At 40.7% G+C, this 20,884-nt stretch overlaps 1 protein-coding gene across 1 annotated transcript; it reads left to right on the forward strand.

Annotated features, from left to right (window-relative positions):
- The first annotated feature begins 286 nt into the window (after positions 1–286).
- On the forward strand, positions 287–1,234 carry LOC100342356 (olfactory receptor 5B2-like). Its single transcript, XM_002708983.5, has one exon. It carries the CDS (start codon positions 296–298, stop codon positions 1,232–1,234), a length of 939 nt encoding a protein of 312 aa, XP_002709029.3. The 5' UTR covers positions 287–295.
- The last annotated feature ends 19,650 nt before the right edge of the window (positions 1,235–20,884 follow it).

Below are 20,884 nucleotides of genomic sequence, written 5' to 3' on the forward strand. Positions count from 1 at the left end.
ATAGACATTATGCTAGATTTTTCAAATTTTAAATGAGCTATAATCCAGAAAAATCTTTCCAATTTAACAGTTCATAACTCTAAAAATAAAAATAATAGTGTGTTATATTTTGTGATTATGTTTTATGTTTAGATGTGAACAATCTTGAAATACATACATTATTATTTAATAAAATATCATGCATGGTACATAAATGTTTCAATTCAGTACAGTAGCTAGTCTACAACATCTGTTAATACTCTTGTCTTTACTTTTCTTTGCTACAGAGCATCTTCTTGAGTCCCAGATAACAGAGATGGAGAACAGGACAGAAGTGACACAGTTCATCCTGCTGGGACTAACCAGTGTCCCAGAACTGCAGGCATCTCTCTTTGTCCTGTTCACTATCATTTACCTCATCAATGTGGTGGGAAACCTGGGGATGATTGTGTTGATTCTCGTGGACTCACGTCTTCACACCCCCATGTACTTTTTCCTTAGTAACTTGTCTTTGGTGGATATTGGGTACTCCTCAGCTGTCACTCCAACAGTCTTGGCTGAATTCTTAAGAGAAGACAAAGTTATTTCCTACAGTGCTTGTGCTACTCAAATGTTCTTTTTTGCAGCCTTTGCCACCATGGAAGATTTTATTTTGGCTTCAATGGCTTTTGACCGCTATACAGCAGTGTGTAAACCCCTCCATTACACGAACACCATGACGACAAGTGTGTGTTGCTGTCTGGTTATAGGCTGCTATGTCTGTGGTTTCCTGAATGCCTCCATCCATATTGGGGAGACATTCAGTCTCTCTTTCTGTAGGTCCAATGTGGTCCATCACTTTTTTTGTGATGTGCCAGCAGTCATGGCTCTGTCTTGCTCTGACCGACATGCTAATGAGCTGGTCCTTGTTTATGTTGCCAGCTTCAATGTCTTTTTTGCTCTCCTTGTTATCTTGATATCTTATATGTTCATTTTTATCACCATCCTAAAGATGCGCTCAGCTGCAGGGTACCAGAAAGCTCTATCCACCTGTGCTTCTCACTTCACTGCAGTCTCCCTTTTCTATGGGACTATTATCTTCATGTACTTACAGCCAAGCTCCAATCATTCCATGGACACAGATAAAATTGCATCTGTGTTTTATACTATGGTCATCCCCATGCTGAACCCTGTGGTCTACAGCCTGAGGAATAAGGAAGTGAAGGGTGCATTCAAAAGAATTGTTTTGGAGGTAAAATTGCCTTTCTGTGTTTAATTTTAATATTATGAGATGATAACAATCTAAATTTATTCCTTTTGGAACTTCTTCATACACTGGGTCACTTTTTTATTTAATAAATGTAAATTTACAAAGTGCAACTTTTGCATTGTTGTGGCTCCCCCCCCCCAACCTCCCTACCACCTGCAGCCATCCTATCTCCCACTCCCTCTCCCATCCCACTCTTCATCAGGTTTCATTTTCAATTATCTTTATATACAGAAGATCAACTTAGTATATACTAAGCAAAGATTTCAACAGACTGCACCCACACAACTGCACAAGATATAGAGTACTGTTTGACTAGTAGTGTTATCTTTAACTTTCATAATAAAACACATTAAAGACAGAGATCCTACGTGGGAGCATGTGCACAGTGACTCCCGTTGTTGATTTGACAATTGACACTCTTACTTATGACCCGAGGCTCTTGCCATGAGCTGTCGAGGCTATGGAAGCCCCTTGAATTCACCAACTCTGAACTTATTTAGTCAAGGCCATATCACAGTGGAGGTTCCTTCCTCCCTTCAGAGAAAGGTGCCTCCTTCTTTGATGGCCCGTTCTTTCTACTGGGATCTTGTTCACCGAGATCTTTCATTCAGGTCGTTTTTGCCACAGTGTCTTGGCTTTCCATGCCTGTGAGATTCTCATGGGCCTTTTAGCCAGATCCGAATGCCCCAAGGGTTGATTCTGAGACTGGAGTGCTGTTTAGGGCATTTGCTATTCTATGAGTCTGCTGTGTATCCTGCTTGCCATGTAGGATCATTCTCTCCTTTTAAATTGTATCAATTATTATTTGCAGACACTGGTCTTATTTGTGAAATCTCTTCAACACTTACTCTATCTTTTTGATCAATTATATACTTAAATTTATCACTTTGATAAGTGAGATGACATTGGTACATGCCTCCTTGATAAGACTGAATTAGAATCCCCTGGCACATTTCTAGCTCTACCATTGGAGATAAGTCCGAGTGAGCATGTGCCGACCTGTATGTCTCCTCCTTCTCTTATTCCTACTCTTATATTTAACAGAGATCACTTTTCTGTTAATTTTAAAAGCCTAAGAATAATTGTGTGTTAATTACAGAGTTCAACCAATGGTATTAAGTAGAACAAAACAACAATAAATACTAAAAGGAATAAAATAGTAAGTTGTTTCTCAACAGTCAAGACAAGGGCTTATCCTACATGGAAGTTGTGGTTTTTTTTTTTAAATATTTATTTATTTTGTTTGAAAGATAGAATTAGAGAGAGAGGGAGGGAGAGAAGAGAGAGAGAGAGAGAGAGAGATAATCTTCCTTCCCCTGGTTCACTGCCCCAAATGGCCAAAACAGCACAGCAGCCACAGGGCCGGTTCAGGCTGAAGGCAGGAGCCAGGTAACTTCATCCGCATCTCCCATGTGGGTAAATGGGCCCAAGCACTTGGGCCGTCTTTTGCTGCTTTCCCAAACACAGTTGCAGAAAGCCAAATCAGAAGTGGAGCAACCAGGACAAGAACCAGTGCCCATAGGGGATGTTGACATCACAGGCAGTGGCTTAACCTACCACAGGCCTGAAATAAAGTTTTTGGAATGAGATCCTTACTTTTTCAAAGGATTATTGTTTACAAAAAAACCTTTAATATCCAGAAATATAATGTCTGAACAAAGAGGGTAAGGTGAGTCATAAGATCTTGGGTGTTGCTTAACAAAAACCTTAAGAATGTTGGCTACATTCATACAGACATTTCCTCTACCATGCACTGGTAAAAACATACAGGTAAAACAGAGGCGTAAATGAGCCCATGAACATGTTCATATATGCATCTCTGTGGGTATATATACATGTGAGTTCAATCTTTCTTTGTGATAATGATTTAGAAAAAAATGTGTACTCTGTGTTTGTTAATCAGTATTTCATAATTCTCAATTAGATCAAGTTCTCAGTGTTACTGAAATCTGCATTTCTGTAGACCTTTGTATACTTCTTTTAGCAATTTTGAGAGAAGGGTAGAAACACTTCCGTCACCATTATGGGTTTTTCTATTTGTGTCATAAGCTGGCAAGTAACACATTAAATAAATACTACTTTGCAGGTCATAAAAAGCATTAAACCTGAGATTATTTAAATGTTTAATACCTGATTGTATTTGAAAAATTACTTCAAATGTACAAGCTCCTCAATTAACTGAAATGAGTTTCAATATCCATATAGAACAAAGCTTGAAAATATCTTCAATAATGAAGATAAGAGGGGCCGGCACTGTGGAGCAGTGGGTTAAAGCCCTGGTCTGAAGCACCGGCATCCCATATGCCCACTGGTTCTAGTCCCGGCTGCTCCTCTTCCAATCCACTTCTCTGCTATGGCCTGGGAAAGCAGTAAAAGACGGCCCAAGTCCTTGGGTCCCTGCACCCACGTAGGAGGCCTGGAAAAAGCTCCTGGCTCCTGGCTTCAGATTGGCACAGATCTGGCCATTGTGGCCATCTGGGCGGTGAACCATCAGATGGAAGACCTCTCTCTCTGTCTCTACCTTTCTCTGTAACTCTGTCTTTCAAATAAATAAAATAAATCTTAAAAAAAAAGAAAAAGAAAAAATAATGAAGATAAAATACATTCAGTATGCTAGTATATTGTACAAACCTTATGCTATTAATTTTTACCATCGCACTCTATAATGTATAAAATCTCATCACAGAAATGTGGACCCATGTCTAGTTTGCTGATAAAATAAAGCAAGAGCCTTCTAAATCTGAGAATTTATAAGATTGTGCCTGTGTCTGCTAAAATGTTGATCCTGGTATTTGTGAGGTATTGTGATATGACTCTAATATTGATTCTGTATTGATGATTTTTCTCTGATTGAAATAATTTAGTGTCATTATTTTTACATTATTCTTTGATTCTCTAGTTATTTTAGTATAAAGAAAATTTTAAATTATACTGCAGAATGTGACTAACAGAGATACAGACTGCCTAATATCGATGTCCTAATATTTAAAACCTGTATATTTTAACTTCTATGGAAAAAAGTGGCTATTTGGATATGATTGAAGTAAAATTTTATGATTGAGAGGTTTTCCTAGATGATTTATGAGTGCAGCAGAGGAAATCTCATATATTTTCACTGGAAGTCAGAGATTGATTCAGTTACCTTTATAATAAATCTCATTTCCCCTTTATACACTTGTAGATAATCATCTCCACTTCCCCAATGCATGGAAATCACTGAGTTTGTACCCCTATGTTATACAAATGTTAGCATACAATATTTGGCCTTTGGATGGCCCTTTCTCTTTTTTTAGGATCTATTAATTCATCCATGTAGCTGCATGAATAGATAACATTTCATCACTGCTGAATAGTCTTCCAATTTAATTATGTACTGCTGTCTGCTTAACACTAACCTTTCAAAGTTTTTCTTGTGCTTCTATTTTCTTTTACAAATAGTACACAGAGGTTTATGAAGTACACATGACTTCAGTTTACATCTACAATATGTCTATTTTTTTCATAGAGAATTACAGCTGTTGCCACACAATTTGTTTAATAGGAAAACTTCTCCATTGTCTTGTTATTGCATCTTTTACAAAGATCAGTTGATTCAATTCAGTGGGTCACTTTCTGAATTCTATGGCCTGTTCCACTGATCTCTGTGTGTCTCTTTTCCCCAGTATCATACTGTGAGGGGTACTATGATTTACAGAAATGTGTAAAATCAGGTTTTATACCTGTTCAAATTTTATTCTTTGATTATTATTTTCTGTTTACTAATTCTGTTATTTAAAAGGAATTCTTAATCAGTGTATTGATTTTGACCAAAAAAAAAAGAAGAAGAAAGAAGAAAGAAGAAAGAAGAAAGAAGAAAGAAGAAAGAAGAAAGAAGAAAGAAGAAAGAAGAAAGAAGAAAGAAAGAAAGAAAGAAAGAAAGAAAGAAAGAAAGAAAGAAAGAAAGAAAGAAAGAAAGAAAGAAAGAAAGAAAGAAAGAAAGAAAACCTGGAAGACTGAGTTTCAATCGTGATAGCGTAGATTCTGCAAAGTAGTCAATCTAATCTTTCAGCCCTTGATTTTGGCCTGTCTTTACACTAATTTAGGTTTCCTCTCATTTCAATTATCAGTATTCTATAGATTTTAGTACTTAAAAGACACATATATACATATGTGTATGTAGATATGTGTGTGTATTTATTTATTTGTTTGAGAGACAGAGTTAGAGAGAGATGGAGAGACAGAGATAATGGTCTTCTATCTGCTGGTTCACTCCCCAGATGGCTGCAACAGCTGGAGCTGGGCCAACATGAAACCAGGAGCCAGAAGCTTCTTCCCGGTCTCCCACATGAGTGCAGGGGCCCAAATATGTGGCTCAGGTCATAGCAGAGAGCTGGATCTGAAGAGGAGTAGCCAGGACATGACCCAGCACCCATTTGGGATGCTGGCACCTTAGGCAAAGGCTTAACCTCCCCCCCCCCCCCCGCCACTATACCACAGTGCCAGCCCCAAGGCATATATTTTTATACTCAAAGGGCTAAACATAAATTTGAAAAAAAGGTATAAAGGAAATTATGAAAATTATGTTGCAAAACATGGTGAATGCCAATAAAGAGATAAAAATTATAGATTAACCAGATAAAAATTCTGCAGCAGGAGTCATCACAGTGGCTCAGTATGTCAGAGTAGTGCTTGCAAAGGTGGCATCCCAATTTGGAGTGCTGGTTTGAATCTCTGCTTTTCTGTTTCCAATCTTTCTGCTATTATACCTGAGAAAGAAGTAGAAGACAACTCAAGTATTATGATCATTGCCACACAAATAGGAAACTTACATGGTTTTGGCCTGGACAAACCCTGGGCCTTTGTGGTCATTTAAGGATTGAAGTAATGGATGAAGGTCTCTCTGTCTCTATTCCTTAAAAATAAATAAATAAATAAATCCTTTTTACAAAGGAAAGGAACTCTGTAGCAGCAAGCTAGAAGAGATGAGACAGACCATGGGCAGCAATGACTCATATCTTAATTTTATTTTTTTATTTATTTTAAAATTTTATTAATATAAGCAGAACAGTTTCCATGTATTTCATAGATAAAATTCTAATAAGATAACCATACTTCCCTTCCTCCATCTCTCCCTCAATCCCCCCTCCTTACTTTCTTTCTTTTTTTTCTTTAATTTTTTCAATAAGATAATTTCAATTTACTTTATAATCAAAGGCTTAATTTACCACTAACCATAGTGTTCAACCAGTAAAAGGTAAAAAGACTACTTTTCCACAGGAATACAGCCAAGGGCCATAAGAAAAGTCAAATCATAAGATGTCAATTTCATTTTTACACATCGTTCTCTTTCTTTTCTTTTCTTTTCTTTTCTTTTCTTTTCTTTTCTTTCTTTCTTTTTCTTTTTTTTTTTTTTTTGTATTCTATGTTGACTACCAAGTATCAGTGAAAAACATGATATTTGTCTTTTGGGAACTGGCTTATTTCACTAAGCATAATGATCTCCAGTTACATCCACTTTGTATTTTTTTTTTTTTTTCATTTGAAAGGCAGAGCTACAGAGAGAGAGAGAGAGAATTGTCCATCTTCTGGTTCACTCCCCAAATGGCTGCACCAGCCAGGAGTGGGTCAGACTGAAGCCAGGAGGCAGGAGCTTCCCCGAGTTTCCCATGTGGGTGTAGGGGCCCATGCACTTGGGCCATTCTCCACTGCTTTCGCAGATGCACTTAGAGGGCGCTGGATTGGAAGTGAAGCAGCCAGGACAAAAACCAGCAGCTATATGAGATGCTGCTTTGCAGGCTGCCACTTACTGTGCTGTGCCACTGTGCTGCCCCCTGCATCCATTTTATTGCAAAAGACAGGATTTCATTCTTTTTATGGCTACATAGTATTTTATTGTGAATAAATACCACATTTTCTTTATCAGTTTTGATTATAAGTATACTTTCTTTTCAGCTCTCTGGTATGGCCCATTAAGCAGTAGAAGATGGCCCAAGTCCTTTGGATTGGCACAGCTCTGGCCATTGCAGCCATTAGGGGAGTGAACCAGAAGATGGAAGACTTCTCTCTATTTCTCTCTCTCTGTCTCTCTCTCTCTGTAGCTCTTTCAAATAAATAAAATAAATCTTTTTTAAAAAAAGTATACTATTTTTATGACCTTTTTACTATTTTTATGTCATTTTACTATTTTATTATTTTTATGTCTTTTTTACTATTTCTTTTTTTAACATTTATTTAATAAATATACATTTCAAAAGTACAAATTTTGGATTATAGCAGCTTTTCTCCCCCATAACCTCCCTCCCACTGGCAACCATCCCATCTCCCACTCCCTCTCCCATCCCATTCTTCATCAAGATTCATTTTCAATTATCTTTATATACAGAAGATCTACTTAGTATATACTAAGTAAAGATTTCAACAGTTTGCACCCACATAGAAACACAAAGGATAAAGTACTGTTTGAAAAATAGTTACACCATTAATTCACATAGTACAACACATAAGGGCAGAGATCCTACATAGGGAGTAAGTGCACAGTGACTCTTGTTTTTGATTTAACAATTGAAACTCTTATTTATGACATCAGTAATCACCCAAGGCCACAGTGTCTTGGTTTTCCATGCCTGTGAAACTCTCATGGGCTTTTTAGCCAGATCTGAATACCTTAAGGGCAGATTCTGAGGCCAGAGTGCTGTAGGGCACTTGCTGTTCTATGAGTCTGCTTTGTATCCTGCTTCCCATGTAGGATCATTCGCTCCTTTTTAATTCTATCAATTATTATTTGCAGACATTGCTCTTATTTATGTAATCCCTTTGACACTTAATCCTATCATTATGATCAATTATGAATTGAAACTGATCACTTTGACTAGTGAGATGGCATTGGTACATGCCACTTTGATGGGATTGAATTGGAATCCCCTAGCACGTTTCTAACTCTACCATTAGGGGTGAGTCCAAGTGAGCATGTGCCAAACTGTACATCTCCTCCCTTTCTTATTCCCACTATTATATTTAACAGGGATCACTTTTCAATTAAATTTGTGTGTTAATTACAGAGTTCAACCAATGGTATTAAGTAGAACAAAAAAATACTAAAAGGAATAAAATAGTAAGTTGTTCCTCGACAGTCAGGTCAAGGGCTGATGAAGACATTGCTTCTCATAGTGTCCATTTCACTTCTACAGGTTTACTTTTAGGTGTTTCCTTTTAGGTGTTTCCTTTAGGTTAGTGTCCCTTTTTCCCCACATCCTCTCCAGCATCTGTTATTGGTAGATTTCTGTATCTGAGCCATTCTAACCGGGGTGAGGTGAAACCTCATTGTGGTTTTGACTTGCATTTCCCTGATGGCTAGTGACCTTGAACATTTTTTCATGTGCCTGTTGGCCATTTGGATTTCTTCTATTGAGGTCCTTGGCCCATCTCTGAAGTGGGTTGTCTGTTTTGTTTTTGTGGAGTTTCTTGATCTCTTTGTAGATTCTGGTTATTAATTCTTTATCAGTTGCATAGTTTGCAAATATTTTTTTCCATTCTGTCAGTTGCCTCTTCACTTTCCTGACTGTTTCTTTGGCAGTACAGAAACTTCTCAATTTGATGTAATCCCAATAGTTGATTTTGGCTTTTACTGCCTGTGCCTCTGGGTTCTTTTCCAAGAAGTCTTTGCCTGTGCCTATATCTGCAGGGTTTCTCCAATGTTCTCTAATAATTTGATGGTGTCAGCTCGTAGGTTTAGATCTTTAATACATGTTGAGTGGATTTTTGTGTAAGGTCTAAAATAGGGGTCTTGCGTCATGTGTATGCATGTAGAAATCCAGTTTTCCCAGCAGCATGTGTTGAATAGACTGTCCTTGCTCCAGGAATTGATTTTAGATCCTTGATCAAATATAATTGGCTGTAGATGTTTGGATTGATTTCTGGTGTTTCAATTCTGTTCCATTGGTCTATGCATCTGTTTCTGTACCAGTACCATGCTGTTTTGATTACAACTGCCCTGTAGCATGTCCTGAAATCTGGTATTGTGATGCCTCCGGCTTTGTTTTTGTTGTACAAAATTGCTTTAGCTATTTGAGGTCTCCTGTGCCTCCATATGAATTTCAGCATCATTTTTCCATATCTTAGAAGAATGTCTTCAGTATTTTGATTGGTATTGCATTGAATCTATAAATTGCTTTTGGGAGAATGGACATTTTGATGATATTGATTCTTCCAATCCATGAACATGGAAGGTTTTTCCATTTTTTGGTATCCTCTTCTATTTCTTTCTTTAAGATTTTGTAATTCTCATCGTAGAAATCTTTGACGTCCTTGGTTAAGTTTATTCCAAGGTATTTGATTGTTTTTGTGGCTATTGTGAATGGGATTGATCTTAGCAGTTCTTTCTCAGCTGTGGTATTGTCTATGTATACAAAGGCTGTTGATTTTTGTGCATTGATTTTATATCCTGCTACTTTGCCAAACTCTTCTATGAGTTCCAATAGTCTTTTAGTAGGGTTCTTTGATTCCCCTAAATAAAAAATCATATCATCTGCAAAAAAGGGATAGTTTGAGTTCTTCCTTCCTAATTTGTACCCCTTTAATTTCTTTTTCTTGCCTAATGGCTCTGGCTAGAACTTCCAGAACTATATTGAATAGCAGAGGTGAGAGTGGGCATCCCTGTCTGGTACCAGATCTCAGTGGAAATGCTTCCAACTTTTCCCCATTCAATAGAACATTCACCCTGGGTTTTTCATAAATTGCTTTGATTGTATTGAGGAATGTTCCTTCCATACCCAGTTTGCTTAGAGTTTTCATCATGAAAGGGTGTTGTATTTTATCAAATGCTTTCTCGGCATCTCTTGAGATAATCATATGGTTTTTCTTCTGCAGTCTGTTAATGTGGTGTATCACATTGATTGATTGGCGCACATTGAACCATCCCTGCATACCAGGGATAAATCCTACCTCATCTGGGTGGATGATCTTTTTGATGTGTTGTTGCATTCTATTGGCCAGAATTTTATTGAGGATTTTTGCGTCTATGTTCATCAGAGAAATTGGTCTGTAATTCTCTTTCAGTGCTGCATCTTTTTCTGGCTTAGGAATTAAGGTGACACTGGCTTCATAGAAAGAATTTGGGAGGACTCCCTCTTTTTCGATTGTTCTGAATAGTTTGAGAAGAATTGGAGTTTGTTCTTCTTTAAATGTCTGGTAGAATTCAGCAGTGACTCCATCTGGTCCTGGGCTTTTCTTTGTTGGGAGGGCCTTTATTACTGTTTCAATTTCTGTCTCAGTTATGGGTCTGTTTAGGTTTTTGATGTCTTCCTGGTTCAATTTAGGTAGGTTGCATGTGTCCAGGAATCTATCCATTTCTGATAGGTTTCCCTGTTTGCTGGCATACAAGTCCTTGTAGTAATTTCTGATTATTCCTTTTATTTCTGTTATGTCTGTTTTTACATTCCCTTTTTCATCACTGATTTTATTGATTTGGGTCTTTTCTCTACTTTTTTTAGTTAGTTGGGCCACTGGGGTATCAATTTTGTTTATTTTTTCAAAAAACCATCTCTTCATTTGGCTGATCTTTTGTAATGTTTTTTTGATTCATTCAGTTGATTTCTTCTCTAATTTTAATTATTTCTCTTCTCCTACTAGCTTTAGGTCTGGTTTGCTGCAGCTTTTCTGGATTCTTGAGATTCACTGATAGCTCATTTGTTTGGTGCCTTTCCAATTTCTTGATGAAGGCATCTATTGCTATAAACTTTCCTGTTAACACTGCTTTTGCTGTATCCCATGTTTTGACATGTTGTGTTGTTATTCTCATTACTTCCAGAAAGTTTTTGATTTCTTCTATGACCCATTGTTCATTCAGGAGCATGTTTTTCAGTCTCCATGTGTTTGCATATGCTCTAGGGATTCCTGAGTTGCTAATTTCCAGCTTCATTCCATGGTGGTCTGAGAAGATACATGATATGATTTCGATTATTTTGAATTTGCTGAGACTTGCTTTATGGCCTAGTATGTGGTTAATCCTAGTGTAGATTCCATGTACTGCTGAGAAGAATGTGTATTCTTTAAGCGTAGGATGAAAAGTTCTGTAGATCTCTGTTAGATCCATTTGGGCTACAGTGTTGATTAAATCTGCTGTTTCCTTGTTGATCTTCTGTCTGATTGATCGGTCCATTGCTGAAAGTGGAGTATTTATGTTCCGCAGTACTATTGTATTGGAGTCTAAGTCTCCCTTTAAGTCCCTTAACATATCTTTTAAATAACCCAATGCCTTGTAATTAGATGCATACAAGTTTATAATAGTTACATCTTGCTGTTGGATTGATCCCTTAATCATTATGTAGTGTCCTTCTTTGTCTCTCTTCACAGTTTTTGTATTAAAGTTTATTTTGTCTGATATCAAGATGGCTATACCAGCTCTTTTCTGGTTTCTGTTGGAACGGAATATCTTTTTCCTACCTTTCACTTTCAGTCTGCACGCATCTTTGTTGGAAGGGTGTGTTTCTTGTAAATAGCAAATAGATGGGTTTTATTTTTAAGTCCATTCAGCCAGTTCGTGTCTTTTAACTGGATAGTTGATACCTTTTACATTCAATGTGAATATTGTTAAGTAGTGACTTTGTCTGCCATTTTTCCAAACATAATTCTAATATATGCTTTGTACTTCCTATGAGCTTTTATTGGTAGATTTTCTTCCTTTACCTTCTTTCATATTGATGGCCATGTTTCTGTGTTCTGTGTGTAACACATCTTTAAACATGTTTTGCAGGGCTGGACGAGTGGCGACAAATTCTTCCAATTTCTGTTTGCTGTGAAAGGTTTTTATTTCACCTTCATTTGCAAATGAGAGCTTTGCAGGATATAATATTCTGGGATTTCAGTTTTTTCCTCTTAGTCCTTGGGCAATATCTGCCATTCCCTCCTAACCTGTAGGGTTTCTGATGAGAAGTCAGCTGTGAGTCTGACTAGAGAGCCTCTGGGAGAACCTGACATTTCTCTCTTGCACATTTTGGAATCTTTTCTTTATGTTTCACTGTGGTGAGTTTGATTACAACGTGTCGTGATGAGGATCTCTTTTGGTCATGTTTACTGGGGGTTCTATGTGCTTCCTGTACTTGGATGTCCCTTTCCTTTTCCAATCCTGGGATGTTTTCTGCTAGTATCTCACTAAAAAGGCCTTCTAATCCTTTCTCTCTCTCCATGCCTTCAGTAACTCCTAGAACCCGAATATTTTTTAATAGTATCTTGTAGATTCCCAAAATATTTTTTAGATTTCTAATTTCCTCTTCTTTTCTTTGGTTTGACTGTATCCTTTCCTGTGCTCTGTCTTCTAAGTCTGATATTCCCTCTTCTGTTTCACTGATTCTGTTTTTAAGGCTCTCTATTGTGTTTTTTTCATTTGTTCTATTGAATTATTCATTTAATTTTGATTTCTCTTCAATATCTCAATTTCATGTTCTTCTAAATTCCTCATTTCATTTTGATTCCTCCTTAAGATTTTATTTTTATTAGAAAGATTTTCTGTCCTGTTCTTTATGGATTTCTGCAGTTCATGAATTTGTTTTTGATAACTTTTAAATGTTGTTATCATAATTTTTTTGAATTCTGTATCTTGAATTTCTCCTATCTCATCATCTTCATAATCTTGTATTGGAGTGTCATGTTCATTTGGGAGCATCATGATGTCTTCCTTGTTCTTGTTTCCTCAGTTTTTGAGTTTGTTGTTTAGGATTGTGAAGTTATTCTTTGGTTTCTTCTTCCTTTTTCTTTTTTTTCTTTCTTTTTTTTTTTTTTTTTTTTTTTTTTTTTTTTTTTTTTCCCGCTGTGGTGGCTTCTCTCATTGTACTATGTCTCTAGAGTAAATGGACTGTCTGCTCTATTCAGTTTTCAGGGTTCGGGTGTTCCAAAGGTTATAGACCCAGGTTTGGTATGGTAAATCTTCTCTCTCTCATTCTCTTTTTTTATTCAGAAGGGAAGTAATTCTGCTCAGCTGAGCTCTTCCCCTTGATGGCAGTCAGTATCTGAGTCAGTATCTGATCTCTGGCCCCAGTGGGTATAATATTTGTCTGCTCTGTCCCTCGGGCCTCACAACGGATCTGTGCAGTCCTCAGTGTAAGCTCAGATTACCCTGCCATGTCTCTCACTGGGTAGCCATGACCACCTGAGTTTGTGTCGTCTCCCACTGAGACTACTCACGTCTCAGCCACACCATCAGTTCTCCCACACACCCTCAGTTTTTTTTTTTTTTTCACAGTCCTGGTTCATAAGCTCCATACATTCTCTAGGTCTTTGTCTCATGTTATTACTCCCAACCAGAGTCAGGTTTTTCTGCTTGGCTGAGGGTGGGCACAGCCCTGAGCTGGCATAGCTGTTATGTATGTCCAAAATGTCGCCTGGTGTATTGTCTCGCATGCCTTTGTAAAGTGAGTGGAGAGAGAGAATCATGTCCATACCATCCCTTTTATTTTTTTTTTTCTCTCCTCTAGTTAGGCTGGTGTACTTTCCCCCATGGGGCTTCAAGCCTCATTCCCTCTAGGCTCTTCCTGCCACTTTTCTGCCAGTGTCTTGGGCTACTGTGGTTTCACCTCACCTCTCTTTCCAGCACTGGTGCATAGGAGAAGATTCTCAGCAGCTAGACTCCCAAGCTGTGGGTGCCTGTGTCCTCCACATAGATCCACTGTGTCCCTCTAATTCTGGAAGAGTTTCCTCTGCAGTTTTTCCCCTAACTCTTCCCTGAGACTTCACTATCTCCACTTTTATTAAACTATCTTTTCCTGGGCTATCAGTGGGCTCCCTCCCTATTCTGCCATCCTGGAGCCCCTCCCCTTTTTACTATTTCTATGTTCAATTCTTGAATATATATTTTAATATATTACTCTCACACTTTACTCACTGATATGTTTTTTTTTCTAGTTCCAATATTTTATTTTTCACTTCATGGCCTTATCAACATAATACCTTTTTTATGCTATAAAGCATGAACTAGAACACCGGTAGGAGTAGGAGTAAATATTAATGAGTACCTACTATGAAAGACATTACATAAAGTGCTCTACATGATCTACCTTAGTTCATTCATCTGCTTTAAATGGAGGAAAATATTAGAACTCCAGTTATGCTGATGTTGAAAACGACATAGAGAAAAGCTAAATAAATTCACGAAATATTGTTGGAATCATGGTATATTAGAGTTCTCCAGAGAAAAAGAATCAACAGGAAATAGATAGATGATGGGTAGATGGATAAATGATAGTGGATAGTTAGATGATAGATACAGATAGATATAGATAGATGGATACAGATAGATAGGCAGAGGTCAAGAAGGGTTGGTTTATGTGATTATGGAAACTGGGATGTCCCACAATCTGCTGTCTGCAAGCTGGAGATTGAAGAAAACTAATGGTGTGCTATCAATTCACATCAAACATCTGAAAACCACAGGAGAAATAGTACAAATTCCAGTCCAAGTTTGAAGGTTTTAGGTCCGAGTGTGCTGAAATCTCAGCGTAGGAATGATTGGGTATGCCGGTTGAGATAGAGCACAGCAGTTAAGATGTGGCTTGGGACACCCACAACCCACATTTGGGTAGCCTGGGGTTGAGTTCCAGCTCTTCTCCCAATTCCAGCTTCCTGCTAAGGCACACCTTGGGAGGGAGCAGATGATTGCTCAAGTAGTTGGGTCCCCACCACTCACCTTGGAGACCTGGGTTGAATTCCCAGCTGTGGCTTCAGGTTGGCTCAGCCCTAGCTGTTACAAGCATTTGGGATTTGGGGAAGGATACAGTGAATGGTAGATTCATTCTCTCTCTCTCTCTCCCTCCCTCCCTCCCTCTACCCTGTTTTCTCCCTCCCCTTTCAAGTGAATACAATAAATAAATATATTTTTATAATTTATCTTTACTCTGCCTCATCTATAATGGTGAGGCCAATCTTCTTTGCTCATTGGAACAACTGAAATTCTGATTTTTTTCTGGAAACAACCTTATAGACACAACTAAATATAATGTTTTACCATATATCTTGGCATCGCTTTGCTCAGCCAAGAGGACACATTAAATTAACTAATCCAGAAATAATTAACCAATACAATTAATAAAAATATTAATTTTAGATCATTCTACATAGATTCTGATCCAACTTAGGAGGGGGAATAAAAACAGGTGGCTATAAGTCAGCAACATGAAATATGAAAAGAAAATATTATAAAATTAATATTGAGAGCAATTTTTAAAGATTTATTTATTTATTTGAAGGAGTTACACAGAGAGAAAAAAATAGAGAGAGCAAGAAATCTTCCATTCATTGGTTTACTCCTCAAATCTCCACAATGGCCACAGGCAGTGTTAGGAAAATGGCACAGGCATGCGCTGTCTTATCTGTGGCACGATCTACACCTGATTTACATTCTATGTCCCAGTATCGGTCACCATTACTGAAAGCCAGTAGCCACATGGCCCAAACTACCTGTGCCAAGCTCCACCCCCAACCTAATGGGATTGGCTAATTCCTACCTCCCTGCCTGTCCCCTGGATTTCCCAGACATGTGCTCTCTTTCCCTTCGCCACCCCTTCACTCCGGTCTGTTGGCTGTTTCCCAATAAACCCTTTCCCTTATTCCAGCGTTCAGTGTGTTTTGTGATGGCTAACATTAATATATAACATTGGTGCTGTGACTTGAATAGCCTTACATTGGTAATCCAGCATCCCCCAGTGCTCTGGGGTCCTGGATTTCTGCCAGTCACAAAACACACCCCCGGAACTCCTTCTACACCACCGAATGCTCTGTGATCTCCATCCACACATCGGCCTTCCAAATTCTGAGGTAAGACACGGGACAAAAATTCCTCACAGCGACTGCTATTTGAGTGGTGGTCTTCTGTCATATACTTGCCTGACTCTCGTAAAGGCTGTAGTGCTGTACACTAGCCACCACTCCTACTTCTCCTACGTAAGGCCTTTAGCCTCTATGGACACTGTGTCCGGGCAACAGTGGGTGCGAGTGACGACTCCATTTCTGTTCCCCTTTTTACAGGCTAGGCCCTGGGCTCCAGTGGGCGCTTGGGTGATGACCCTGCCTTCTGCTCCCATTCCCCTGTTAGTCAGATGGCCAGGACTTCAAGGATGCTTGCTGTCCACCGATCTGACCTACTGAGTCACCATGGGAAATTTCTCCTCCCGTGTTCCATCTGATTCTCCTCTTGGTTGCCTTTTATGTAATATGGTCCCTTTCAAATTGGCCCCAGCCCTCAAGCGGCAATGCCTAATCTTTCTCTGTAATCGGGTGTGGCCCAAGTATGACCTTGATGGTCAACTGGGATGGCCCCTCCATGGTACCTTTGACCCTGATATCATTCAGGACTTTTATCACTTTTGTGAGCGTTCAGGAAAATGAAAGGAGATCCCACACGCTCAAGCCTTTTCTTATATTCGAACTAAACCTTCCCTGTGTACTTCTTGCTCTCCCACTCAGGTCCTTCTGGTCTCCAGGACTCCCACTAGGGGTCAGAGGCCTGAGCAGAAAATCTCGTTTTCTACCTCTAACCTTGGTACTGCCAATACCACAGCCTCCTTTGATCCTGCAGATGAACCTCCCCTTCATCGCTCCAATCTACAGGCACCAGCTCAGCCACCTCCTGAGGCCTTAGTGGATGAAGTTCCGGTGCCATTATCTCCCACGCAGCAGCTGCACAATCCACCATTGGCTCAGGCCCTGGCTGCATTGTCACCTCCCCCTCCTGCCAAATTCCAGGGGGTGGGGTCAACCTCTGCTCCCACCTCTACTGCAATCTCTTCTGTTTTATGTCTTATCTCAATCCCCTTGCTTATCTATTCCTCAAACCATTCTCTGCCTGGTGTACTTCCTCCCCAGCTCCTGCACCCACTCCTACTGTCCTTCTCCCCACCTTATTGCCAGTTCCTTGCTTATCTCATCCTCAGAGCATTCCTGCTCTCACCACGCCTGCCATACCCTTAACCTTATCCCAAACCCAATCTGCACTTCAACCTTCCCCCTTGCCCTCACCTTTCCAGGATCCACATTCCATCCCCACCCTGCCTCTGCCTCAAGCCCCTCCCCCACCTCCCCCTGCCCCCAGTCCCCAAGTCACTCGCTCCCAAGCAGCAGCCAGGGAGCCCGCTTCCATGCTAGGTGGCAGGGGTAGAGGGCATCGTAAGGGTCCATGTTCCTTTCTCACTTGCTGATCTTTCACAGATCGAACGAAAATTGGTTCCTTCACCTCTAACCCAAAGGTGTACATTAAGGAATTTTGCTATTTAACCCAATCTTATAATCTGACCATTCATGATATCTTTATGATTCTCTATAATACCCTTCTTCCAGAAGAGTGAAGTGAGTTTGGGAACAAGCCCGTCTCCATGCAGATGAGATCCATCAGACGGACCCTGCCCATCCCATAGGTGCAGATGCGGTCCCGGAGCAGGACCCCAATTGGGATTATAACTTTCCTGGTGGTATAACAGCCAGAAATCATTTTATTACCTGCTTGTTAGCTGGCCTAAAGAAATCCACCAGAAAGGCTGTAAATTATGATAAGCTGGGAGAAGTTATTCAGGATAGAATGGAAAATCCCTCTGCCTTTTTGCAGCGCCTAACGCAGACTCTCCTCCAATATACCAATCTAGATCTGGAGTATCCCGATGGCCGCAGCCTTCTTATGAATCATTTCTTTGCTCAGAGTTTTCCAGATATTAAGGCAAAGTTAAAGTGGCTTGAGAAGGGTCCATTAACTTCACAGGCAGAAATTCTAGAGGTGGCCTTTAAAGTACATAATAGGAGGGATGAGAGAGCCCAAAAGGAAGAATTCCAGATGCTGGCCAAAGTTTTCCAGCAACCTGCTGCTTCCAATAACCCTGTTAACCGCAGGAACCCTGCCGACAGCAGGAGCCCTCCAGGCCCATGCTTCAAATGTGGCCAAAAGGGTCATTGGGTCAGGATGTGTCCTAATCCCAGAGGCCCACAGGGTCCTTGCCCAGAATGCTGCCAGAATGGCCACTGGGGAGTAGACTGTCCTCTTGTCCATCGAGGCAGTAGGCCATCCTCCCCACCTATGCCCTGGGTTGACATTCTAGGACTGGCTACTGAGGGCTGAAGGGGCCCAGACTCCCACCACCTGACTATGGCCATCACTCTGTGGGAGTCCAGGGTAACTGTGATGGTAGCAGGTGGGCCAACTTCTTTCCTTATTGACACAGGGGGAACTTTCTCAGTCCTTACCCCGTATTGGGGGCCTACCTCTGCTGCCTCAACCTCCATAGTTGGGGTGGAGGGAAAGCCTTATAGACCCTTACAGACTCCAAAACTGCTCTGCATAATTAATATGATGCCCTTCTCCCATTCTTTCCTTGTTATACCTCATTGTCCCACCCCCCTCTTGGGGAGGGACATACTCTATCGATTTGGTGCTCAGGTGGTTTTTACCGTTCAGCCTATGGCCGTGTCCTCCAGTTCGCCTTTGCCTTCCTTTTTACTATTACTCTCTCAAGATAACCTGGTCCCAGGCACCCTACCCATGTCAGGACCCCTGTCCACAGTCAACCCAGGAGTATGGGACACTAGCCACCTTACAGTGGCAGCCCACCATCCTCCCATCCAAATAAAGTTACAAAATTCTTCCACATTCCCTTCCCAGCAGCAATATCCCCTACCCCTTTCCAGCCTCTGAGGTTTAAAGCCTATAATCTCTAAACTTCTCCATCAGGGCCTGCTATGCAAGATTAGCTTCCCTTTTAACACCCCAATACTGGCAGTCAAAAAGTCTAATGGGTCCTTTCGCCTGGTACAAGACCTCCGCCTTGTTAACACAGCCGTAGTGCCAATACACCCTGTGGTCCCCAATCCATACACTCTCCTTTCCTATATCCCTTCATTCACATCTCATTACTCTGTCTTAGATCTAAAGGACACTTTGTTTACCATTCCTTTAAATCCTAACTCTCAGGACATCTTTGCTTTCACCTGGACTGACCCGGACACCCGAGTGTCCACTCAACTAACCTGGACTGTACTCCCTCAGGGGTTCTGGGATAGCCCCAGCCTGTTTGGTCAGGCCTTGGCAAGTGATCTGGGCACCCTGGACCTAATACCCTCCTTTCTTCTCCAGTACATTGATGACCTCCTCCTTTGCAGCCCCTTGGAGATAGTCAATGACAGACTGCTACTCTCCTCACCTTCCTAGAAGCCAGAGGTTATCAGGTATCCTTCACCAAAGCACAGCTCTGTGTGCCTGAGGTAACCTATCTTGCGGTTCATCTTACCCCCACTCCAACCCTCAGATATATCAATGTTGACAGAAAGCGCCTCATAGCTGACCTCCTACCTCCTTCTACCAAGGAAGAAATTCTCTCCTTTCTAGGCCTGGCAGGATTTCTGCAATGCTGGATTCCAAACTTCTCCCTCTTAGCCCGTCCACTCTAGGAAGCTGCAAAGGGGCCCCTCCAGGAGCCCCTTGTGACTCCAATTACCTCCTAGTATCGTAAGTTCCAACAAGCTACCCTACAGGCCCCTGCCTTCTACTTACCAGATCTCACACGGCCCTTCCTTGTTTATGTCACTGAAAAGCAAGGAACAGCCTTGGGGGTTCTCCTACATCAAGTTGGTCCCTCTTTTGCTCCTGTAGCCTATCTCTCAAAAACTCTAGATCACACAGTTAAGGGCTGGGCACCCTGCTTGAGTGCTAGCCTCAACAGCGGTCCTCATATGAGTCAAAGAAACTCACCTTTGGCTCACCACTTACTATCCTCTCCTCACACCATCTATCAGAGCTTCTGACTTACACAGGCCTTCAGTCTTTTCCACCATCTCACATTCTGGCCCTTCAGGTAGTGCTGAGGACCCCACCCTCACTTTTAAACCTTGTCCTCCCCTTAACCCAGCAACTCTCCTTCCCCCTCCTCCTCCATCTGCAGATTATTCAGTATCTGTCCACTCCTGCATTGAGACTATCAGACATCTAGTACCTCACCCCTTGAACATCCAGGAAGGTCCCCTCATTAACCCCACTCTAGTCTGGTTCACAGACGGTAGCTCTATCTTTCATGAGGGAACAAAAAAGGCAGGATATGCTGTGGTTTCGACCCCAACATTGTAGAGGCAGGACCACTCCCTTCTAATACTACTAATCAGAAGGCTGAGCCCCATGCTCTAACCCATGCTTTTACACTGGCAAAAACAAAACTATCACTGTCTATACTGACTCAAAATATGCCTTCCATATTCTCCTGTCCCACTTGGCAATTTGGAAGGAAAGAGGCCTTCTTACTACTAAGGGGACAGCCATCTCCAACGCTACTTTCATAACCCCTCTCCTAGAGGCAGCCCGTCTTCCGACAAAAATTGGACTTGTCCACTGTAAGGCTCATCAGACTGATAATTCTGCCATCACTGCCGGTAATAACAGGGCAGATCAGGCAGCTTGTCAGGTGGCGCTGTCCTCTACTCCTTCTGGTGCATCTTTCATTCTACTTGCTATACTAGCAATCCGCCCTCAGGACCAGCTGTCTCAACAGCCTTCCACTCAGGCTACCTTATTCTATCTCCAATGTCTCTTCTCTATTATCATTTGTCAAACAGTCCCTTCCTCTCTCACCAGAAGATGCCAAATATCTTCAACAACTCACCTCTTCTTGTTCCGTGTGTCAAAGGACAAACCCTAACTCTAACCTCTGTCCTCCACCCTTC

This window comes from Oryctolagus cuniculus, chromosome 1, assembly GCF_051225735.1.
Source record: "Oryctolagus cuniculus isolate XC-2025 breed Fujian yellow rabbit chromosome 1, ASM5122573v1, whole genome shotgun sequence".
NCBI lineage: Eukaryota > Metazoa > Chordata > Mammalia > Lagomorpha > Leporidae > Oryctolagus > Oryctolagus cuniculus.